General features: G+C 26.6%; 1 protein-coding gene across 1 annotated transcript in view; it reads right to left on the bottom strand.

Annotated features, from left to right (window-relative positions):
- LOC124888991 overlaps positions 1-5,052 on the bottom strand; it is a 9,036-nt gene extending 3,984 nt beyond the window's left edge. The window contains exons 1-2 of the mRNA XM_047400275.1: positions 3,963-5,052; positions 3,642-3,754 (exon numbers count right to left, since the gene is read on the bottom strand). Of these exons, the coding sequence (XP_047256231.1) occupies positions 3,642-3,754; positions 3,963-5,052 (1,203 nt within the window). The remainder of the gene's footprint in view (positions 1-3,641; positions 3,755-3,962) is intronic.
- Positions 5,053-9,961: the final 4,909 nt, after the last annotated feature.

Below are 9,961 nucleotides of genomic sequence, written 5' to 3' on the forward strand. Positions count from 1 at the left end.
ATACTTAAAATATATGCGTATTTTAGTAAAAATTTTAATTGCAAATTTAAAAAAAAAAAAAAAAAAAAAAAAAAACAGAACTAAACTATACAAAAAAAAAAAAAAAAAAAAAGATAGAAAATTACAAAATAACAAAAAGTTTTTTTAAAAAAAATTATTCTAACCCAATTATACTACTTTCACGTAACCCATCCCCCCAGTTTCCCCCCTCCCCACGTTCTCCATACTCCTGTTTCCCCCTCCCACTTTCTCCACAAAGACATAACTATTAGCTATAATCAATTTGCATTTTTAACTACATTCTATTACTACATTTAATGAAAATGTAAAAGTTATTTTTTTTAATCTCTATTCTTTTATTGTTTCTTTTACCTCTGTCTATGATTTATGTTCTCTCCTCCTTCATTATATGTGGCTTTATAGTTATTGAAACAAAACGATCATAATCATCTTTAATTTTTTATTATTTATTTGTGTATATGATTTTTATTTATTCTTCTTCAATATTAACGTTCAACTGGATGGCAATATGCTATATGTGTATAGCAATTTTTTGCACTTCCATGAAAGTTATTGTGTTTGTTAAATTTGTTAAAAAAAATAATTAATTATGCATATTATAGAAGAAGTGTTGGTACATTTATCACATCATGCCAGATGTTCGTTGAAGGATTGTATTTTGGTGGATCGAAGACGGTACATAAAGGTGAAACTTCTCCTTATCATTTCATTCTCATTTATAGTAATATATATTTAAGAATGATTGTTGGAAGTAGGATAAACTATTCACCCTTAAATCAGTGTATCTAGGTATTCAATGTTGAATTCTCTTTTTATTCTTCAATTGTATTGAAATTTACTTCACCGTCTTAATTCATCGAAGTGAAATTTAATTTAATAATTTCTTTATTTTTTGACAATTTTTTTGTGTTTAGTGAACTAATTGAAAACATAAATGATCAATGATGGAACTTGCGTGCAGAGAAGTTGAGGAGGTACGCTGAATGTTCTATTGTTCATTTCTACACAAGAACAGGTACAATTTTATTATATTTTGTTTTTTATTTTCACCTTTATTTTTCTTTTTTGGTATGCTCTCTAGATTAGACAACTCAAAATGACAATAACAATTCAATATTTTCTTTTTCCTAAAGCATTGCTTATTTTTTGCTGTAATATGCAGAACCAACCACTACTTATTATCTATATTAATTTTTTTCATTACTTTTATTCCGAACTTCCACTCTGCAATCTAGGTACATAACTTCTTATACTTTTAGGAAGAAACAACAAGTAATTATTATTTATATTAATATAAAAATTATGATTTTTTTCTGACGAGTTTTAACGGGAGCATAGCATCTATTTTTGTCTTTATTGTGCTTTCCATGCCTACTCTCACCTCATAAATGACATGCTAAAAGCACACAAAAAGAAATATTTTCCTTATACTTTGCGTCTTTGATAATCTTATTTTAGTGTAAAATAAAGTTATCATGATGTATGTAAAAAAAAATGAAGCTTCTTCAGTAACTGAAAATATTTGGAAAAATAAATAATAAACACTGTAGTGACCTTTTAAATTAAGATGACAATTGAAGTTGAAAAGCATTTTACTTAAACAAGTTTTTATTATGAAAAATTATTGCAAAAAATTAAATTAGTTATGCTATTTAATTGAAATTGTGAATGTTTTTTATTGTGTATTCCTTTTTTTTTTTTTTTAATTTCTGTATAAGTATATCTCAAGTTTTTTCAGAAAATAATGTGTAGTTAAGTTCTTTTTTTATTTTCATTTCTTAAATTTTTAATTTGAGAGTGTAAATAAAATAGTTGACATGTTAAATTTCATCTCCCAATATGTCAGGAAAAAAAAGAAAAGACATGTACGGTTCAAGGTTGAAATATGATATGAATATTGAAAAGATATGAAGGTATATTTATTATTTTTTAAATATATGTCTCTCTATATTTATGATGGATCAATTGGTACTCAAGGTCCTTTAATAATTTGCTTGGATTATGAAGAAAAAAATAGCATGATTTATTTTGCTTGGTGCAATTGATTTGTTGAAAGAGGGGCCATTCTGAAGGTGTAGTACATGGGATTGAACATGTTTAATTTTATACGTAGGTAAATTAATATATTTCTTTCGCTCAATGCATATGATAAAATTGAATTTATAAAGTTATTATTAGTCTTTAGTGCTATTGTTTGTTAATGTTTTCTAAACACTTGATAGGAATTGATATCAAATCTTTGGTTCTTGCATTCTAGCGTCCAAGTTGCGTGGATTCTTCACTTTCGATGTCACACTTCTATTGAATTCTTTAAAAATATATTACTTTTGAAGAATCTAACATACACCAATTGACATTTTAGAAGAGCTCAAACAACATGTGCATTCTAGCCAAGATGTTGCAACATTTTGTGCTATCAAGATTGTTCGAGGAATTAAATAAAGCAAAATTCAAATATATTGAATACTAATTAAAATGGTATCATGTAATTCAAATTTTAAATCATAATGATGATTTAATTTAGAGAGTAAGAATTCATAAAAATTTAAAACACCTTCATAAGTTTGTTTCACGTTCTACTTTTGTAAAATTATATTTTCACAAAATACTCTACAATTATATAATTTCATGTACAATATGCAGCTAATATTTAGGAATTTGGAATTTAAATTTAAAACATAGTTTCTTTATTTCCACAAAATTTTCCTAAGAGCATCTTAGAAAACATGAAATGACTTTTATATTTTTTTTATATTTAAATTTGCTTTAGCTATTTAACTTTTCATATTTTATTAGTTTACTAATGGATAAATAATATTTATATCTTTATTTTTTAAATCTATGTAAAAGACAAAGGGACAAAAAATAAATCAAGAAAATAATTACAAATAGCAAAACTAACCTACTAAAGCGAAAAAAAAAAAAATATTGCAAACCAACATAACTTCCCAAATGATTAGGAACTTTACAAAATTAGGAACTTCCTAAATACCATAAAACTAGGAACTTTAGAAATTTGATTTTCCAAAAAATAATTTAAAAACCCAATGGCCAAAAAAAAAAAAAAAAAGGAAGTTCAAACATAAATATGAAAACCGTGAATACTTGGTGGAGAGAAACGGGTAGTTTTTTAAAAAAATTTAATCTTTTTTTAAAAAGTAGATATTTTTTATTCTATTTTAAATTTTAAATCATTAAAATTGGTAAGTTTCAATAAAACCACAAAATTACAGTATAATATTACAAATTTAATAACCAGAAAAAATTCAAAATGTCAAAAAAAAACTGAATTACTAACCAACTAAAACAAGATTTTTTAAACAATAAAATTAAAGGAAAAAAAATTGATTTAGTATCAACTAAAATATATGAAAGTCTTACTTTTAAACAAATTAATTAAAAGAAAAAGATAATCAACTCCTTAATACACTATCACATTTTCAATCCTTAAATCACTACCACTTAACTTTTCATTCTCACTAATAAAGTATGCCGTGATTTATTTATCGAAAAGTTGGATCCATATGATTTTTTTGTGGATTCAGTACTTCATTTTATGAAATTGAATTGGATGGTGATAATTTTTTAAATTTTTGGTGTTTATAATATATTTTGGTTACCAACATGTGTTGTGGTGCAGTGGATGGGGCTGTTCCACCCTTAACTAGAGGTTGAAGGTTCGACCCTGCGTATAAAGAAAACTCTGTTGGGAGTGCTGCCACCTTAATGGACCCTGCAACCAGAGGCGGACCAAGACTTTTCACCAAGTGGGTTCAATATATAAAAAACAAATACGCAACAAATGAAACAAAATAAAGTTTAATTAACTAAAACATATTATTACAATACTATTCTACAAGTTTTCATTTCTTGAAACCTATTCATAATACTTTCATTAGAAATAGTATTAAATATATTTTTTTCTACATAAGGAACCATACAACTGCTTATGAAATCATCATCCAATCGATTTCTCAATTCACTCTTGATCAACTTCATTGCCGAAAAAGCTCTTTCAACTGTAGCAGTGGCAACCGGCAGAAGCAATGCAAACTTTACAAGACGAAACACAAGAGGATAATTAAAATATTTTTTTGTCTTAACTAGCTCCTCGGAAAGGTTACCAAGTCCTTTTAGATTAGAAAACCTTTCATTAACATCACGAACATCAATAATATAAGTCTGTAATTGATTCTTGAGAGTAACCATTATATTTTCATCAAAATCATCAGGATATAATTCAGTCATTCTCAATATTTTATTTATGTCAAAATTAGCAAATGAGTCAACAGGATTCAAGCAAGCAACCCCAATAAGCAAATATTTTCTCACCTTATTAAAACGATCATTGAGTTTTTGAAGTTGCCAATCAATAATTTTAAAAAATACTTCCCCACGATAGTGATGTGAAATAGTATAATTAGCAACTCTTCGTCGAGATCTTTGCAATCGTCTTTTTACCACTTTAACAAGTAGAACAACATTTGTAATATCTTGTTCTTTCTTCTGTAAGGATTCATTAAGCTCATTTGTGATTGCTAAAATATCTCTCATTACGTGCAATATGAAAGCAACCTCAAACGTTTGACAAGTTCTGAGATATCCTGTTGCCCTAACTTTTTCTTCAACAGATTCAGAATCAACAACAATAGTATCAAGGCCATTAGTAATAGAACTGAACATACTAATAAAGTTCTTAAATGATTTATAGTGTGAAATCCAAAGGGTATTAGTAGCTCTAGCAAGACCAAGTTCTTTATTCAAGCTCTTACCAGTTTCAATCTCGCTCATATCTAGCGCCTCTTGAACTTTTTCTGCTTGAGCTTGTCGAAGTTCATCTATTCGTTTAAAAGAACCTCCTACTATATTTAATACATTGGAAATCAACAATACAAGTTCTCCAACTTGAAGACATTTTTTAGATACACCAACAAAAGTCAACTGAAGTTGATGAGCAAAATAATGAATTGCATGAGCTAATCTACTTTCTTGCTGAATCAAAACTTTAAGTCCACTTAGATATCCTTGCATATAGCTTGCTCCATCATAGCATTGCCCTCATATATAAGATAAACTCAAAGAATATTGAGAAAGATATTTAACAACTGCTTTTTTTAAACATAAAGCACTGGTATCATGAACATGGACAATCCCTATAAATCATTCCACAACAGATCCCCCACCATCAACATATCGTAAAATAATTGTCATTTGCTCCTTACGTGACACATCACAAGATTCTATCTACTAACAATGAGAAATAATCACCGTTTAGATCCTCCACAATAGCTTTAATTGTTTCAAGTTTACATGCAGCGACAATATCCTTTTGAATTTTATGAGAAGTCAATTGATTATTTTTTGGAGCCTTTTTCAACACAAGATCTCTAATTCTATCACACCGACTTGCATACCATGAAAGAATTTCATGAAAGTTACCCTTATTCAATGATGATTCATCTTCACGGTGTCCACGGAATGCCAATCCTTGAGTCAAAAGAAGTCTCACCACATCAACAGAAGCTTGTAAACGAATTCTGTATTCAAGCTTGGTTTGATTGGATGGCTTCACAAATGCAGCTTGAATTGATTGTTCTTGTCGCATTAGATCTTCACACTTTTTCTTTGTTTGATTGTGATCACTGTTTGGCCCTCCAACATGCGTATATAGTCTTTTCTTTTTGTGTCAACTTCTGAATCCTATACTTGAAAATGCTTCCCCTCCACGTTGATGAATTCTTTCATCTTGAAATAAATAACAACATAAACAATAAGTGGCATCTTCAATTTCACTATACTCCAACCAATCATGATATGTTTTATACCATTTACGATTAAAACGACGTTTTAATCCAGAAATATCTCTTTGAGAAAACTCGCGAACTCGAGGTTAATGAGGACCTCTTTGAATTTATGTTCGCCTAATCTCATCACGATCATTCGGATGATATTCCCAAATAGATTTTCTTTTTTTTGGATCTGCCGGTAAAGAATCAAAGTTTACTCCTTGCTTTTGTTTTTTAGCAGAATGATGATTTTCTTCTAATTGATTCAAGTTCTCTTCCACGCGAGGAGTATTTTGAGTGGATGAACTTGATTGCGCCAACTTTAATGATACCGGAGCGAAATATCTCTTCATTAAATTTAGAACCTGTATTGCCGAATTAAACGTCTCAGTAGAAAAGTAAGAGTTATTGTACGTATTTGAATTTTGAAAAATTGTAAAGAAGAAATTGAAGAGAAAATCAATTGTGATTTTCTTCAATTCTAATTAGAAAGAGTTCTTTTAAGAGTTCTAAGTAGAAAGAGGCGCTAACAGTGTTGAGTGAATGAAATGTGAAATCGTGAAAACCTATTACCCTTTCCCTTTGGGCTTGGCTGCTGCTTTACCTTTTTTTTTCCACTAAGTTTGTTGGTTAAACGTTTTTAAAAAAAGGGCTGCTTCTTTGGGAATCAAACTCGCATCATGGGTGTCATGAATTGACACCACTTCCACTGAACTGGACGGTGGTTTGTGCCTTATTTTCTTTTTATTTTTTACTAAGGCTGTTGTATTACTAATGCTGAAAAGTTATAGCTGCAAAATACATTATTTTTCCTTGGTTATAGTATTTGCTAGATTTCTTTAATTCAAATTGAGTATGACTAATTTGAGTTAAAGACGATTAAATTTTAAAAATGTAGTTCAAATATAATAAAAAGAAGGACAATGATTTATCAGAATTTAAGATTATATATTTGTGCATGATTAAATTTCTATCTCATAATATACAAAATAAAATATTACGTTGTAAGAAAAAGCTAATTAAAAAAAGGTATTTTTTTACTACTATTTTTCACACATAATATTTGTAGTGACTATCTTTCTCAAGAAAGGCTTAGTCATTGTACAGTTATGAATACTAGGCATTGTTAAATGTTGTTTTCTTATCACAAGCATCGTTTTATATGATCTAAATCTGTATATTTTTATTTATTCAGAAAATTAATTATGACAAATATAGAATTTGCTTATTATTGAGCTCATGAATCGTATATTTCAGATAAGCAAGTCATAAAATAAGTAAAATTTAAAAATTTTAAATAATTTTAAAATAATCAAAGAATATTTTAGGAAAAAAATGTCTACGCTATATTAAAAATAAAATAATAAATAATTATACTAAATCAAGTGATAAACTACTAAAATATCATACTAGCGACATGAGATATTAATAGTTGAAATAGTGGTTAAATACATTAAAAATATAAGAAACAAAAAAGTTATGTGATAACTATATAATTGATTTTCCTTAAATTAAAAGTTATTTTATTATTGGGTATATTCGATTGAGAAAAAAAAAGTACAGTTGAAATATAAAATATAATATAATCAAATATATTTAAATAAATAGTTAATTTGATATTATATTTCTATCAAATAGTTAAATCAATATTATATTTCTTTTTTTTTAAAAAAAATTTTTAAGAACTCTGTTTGTAAGAAAAAGGTGTTTGATTCTTGAAAAAGTGTGAATTAAAATTCACATTTATAACTTCTTCTTTTGTTGACTTAGTTAAAATCAATCAAATTTATTATTTATCAAGAATTTACACTTTTATTATTTTTGTTTAATAATTTAAATAATTTTTTTTATTTTCTTTATATAGGTTTACATTTTTTGCATTTATAAACAACTAATAAACGGATGTGAATAAGATGTTTTAAATTTCACAATCAATAAAAAAAATAAAGAATACAATGTGTCAAACTAATAGGATGACAGTATTTAGAATTTTTTTTTGCCTGACACTTTTCGCGCATTGCGCGGGAACGAATACTAGTATTTTCTAAATTACAACTTAGGCAAAGAAAAACTGTACTTAGCAGCGCCATCTACCACGATTATAATTTTTGACATTGAGTTTCTGATCTTAAATATATCATAAGAATTTTTTTTTTTTAAAACAACTAAAAATAAATCAATATAAATTGAAACGGAGGGTGTATCATTCTATCATCATGAAATCGGCCGGAGAAACAGTTGTTGCAATTGAACTTCCATTGGTTCTCCATAATTGTATCCATATTGAAATTTCTAAGTTTTACACCAATGTTTACCTATGAGATAAAAATAAATTGTAGAATTTTTTCTCTATAAAAATACAAAGAGCCTTAAACCTAATAGGAACTATAGGTTGTCAAACTTTTACCTAATATATTTCTTTCGATCATATATTTTAGGATTTTTTAATTTTTTAAATTATTTTTTTTATTTGGAGAAAAGTAAAATGACTACTTTGTCTAAAGCAAAGACTTTTAATAATGAACAAAAAATTCTAACAATATTTCTAAGGCCCACATTTATCTGAAGTTATTTAATACAAAATTTTAATTGCTAATAATATATTTTAAATGGTACATATATTTTTAAAAATTAAAAATCGAATACAAAAAGGTAACAATTTTTAATTTAAGTTAAATATTCTTGTAAACTTTATGATACTTTAGTGATATACACCATCTTTTGCTTTTACTTGACACTTTTGACATGAAATGTTATTAAGAAAATAATTATTGATATAACTATGTTACCATATTAATCCTATTAATTGATATTTAGAGTAATATGTCTTAAAATAGTTTAGAAAATAAGAAATCTGTAATTTCTCTATAATTTTCCTTAAATAAAAATTCAAATCCTAATTTCAAAGGGCAAGCTTGTAAAATATTAGGAAATTGCATGTCATAGACCCAAATATGGGTGGCTTTAGATATTTGACCCCAATAAGAAATGTCTTTAAAGAATAACATTCCTTACTTTTTAAGTATAGTACAAGTACCATTTTACCCCTCTACACCTTAAATATATTTTTAAAACTTTTCATATTTATTTGTCTCTCAAATTTTATTTTTTTATTATTTTAACTTTTTATTTTTTTCCTTTAATTTATTATTCTATTTTTTATTAGTTTCACTTTTTTATTTTTTCTTTAATTATATTATTTTCATTTTTTATTTTTTCTTTAATTTTATTTTCATGTTTTAATTTATTTGTCTCAACCTTTATTTTTTTCTCTTTTTTATTTTTCTCAAGCATTCTCTATTTTTTTCCCCTTTTTTTAATTCTTTGTCTTTAACCTTTATTTTTCTTTTATTTTTGGTTTTTATCAGTTATCTTTTTTTCCCTCATTTTTCTCAAACTTTATTTTTATTTTTTCTTCTCATTTTTTATTTTCTCAATTTTTTTAGTTCTTCGCTTTTTTCTTAATCTTTATTTTTTTCTTGCCTTTTTTTTCTCACTATTTTTTTTATTTCTCTATTTTGTTTGATCACTTTTTCTTTTTTCAGTTCTTTTTTTTTCCTCATTATTTTCAAACTTTATTTTTATTTTTCCTCTGATTTTTATTTTTCTCAATTTTTTTAATTCTTCATTTTTTTCTTGATCTTTATGTTTTTTTTATTTCCTTAGTTTCTCAATATTTTTTTTATTTCTCTATTTTGTTTGATCGCTTTTTTCTTTTTTTTTTCAACTTCTATTATATTTTGTTAATAAATAAAAAATTAGATAATCCGCAAAGGGATCTTCTTTTTTCGACATCAAAGCAAATTTAAGGGCATGAATTGTTGTTACGAAATTCTTTGAAAATTCTTGAGATAATTGTGTCTCTAAGACGAGAGTTGTTGAATATCTCATAAATAAAGTCATAATGTGGTAGTGTTAACTCTTGCCCGTGGGGCATAATTTATTATTTGAAAGTCCTTAAGCAAAGTCTTGCCTCTAAGGCAAGAGTTGTAGAACATCCCATAAATGAAGACATAACGTGGTAATATCAACTCTTGCCCATGGGGCATAATTTATAATTTGAAAGTCCTTGAGCTAAGTCTTGCCTCTAAGACAAGAGTTGTAGAATATTCCATAGATGAAGACATAACATGGTAGTGTCAACTCATGCTCGT

Source organism: Capsicum annuum, chromosome 11 (assembly GCF_002878395.1).
Source record: "Capsicum annuum cultivar UCD-10X-F1 chromosome 11, UCD10Xv1.1, whole genome shotgun sequence".
NCBI classification, from domain to species: Eukaryota; Viridiplantae; Streptophyta; class Magnoliopsida; order Solanales; family Solanaceae; genus Capsicum; species Capsicum annuum.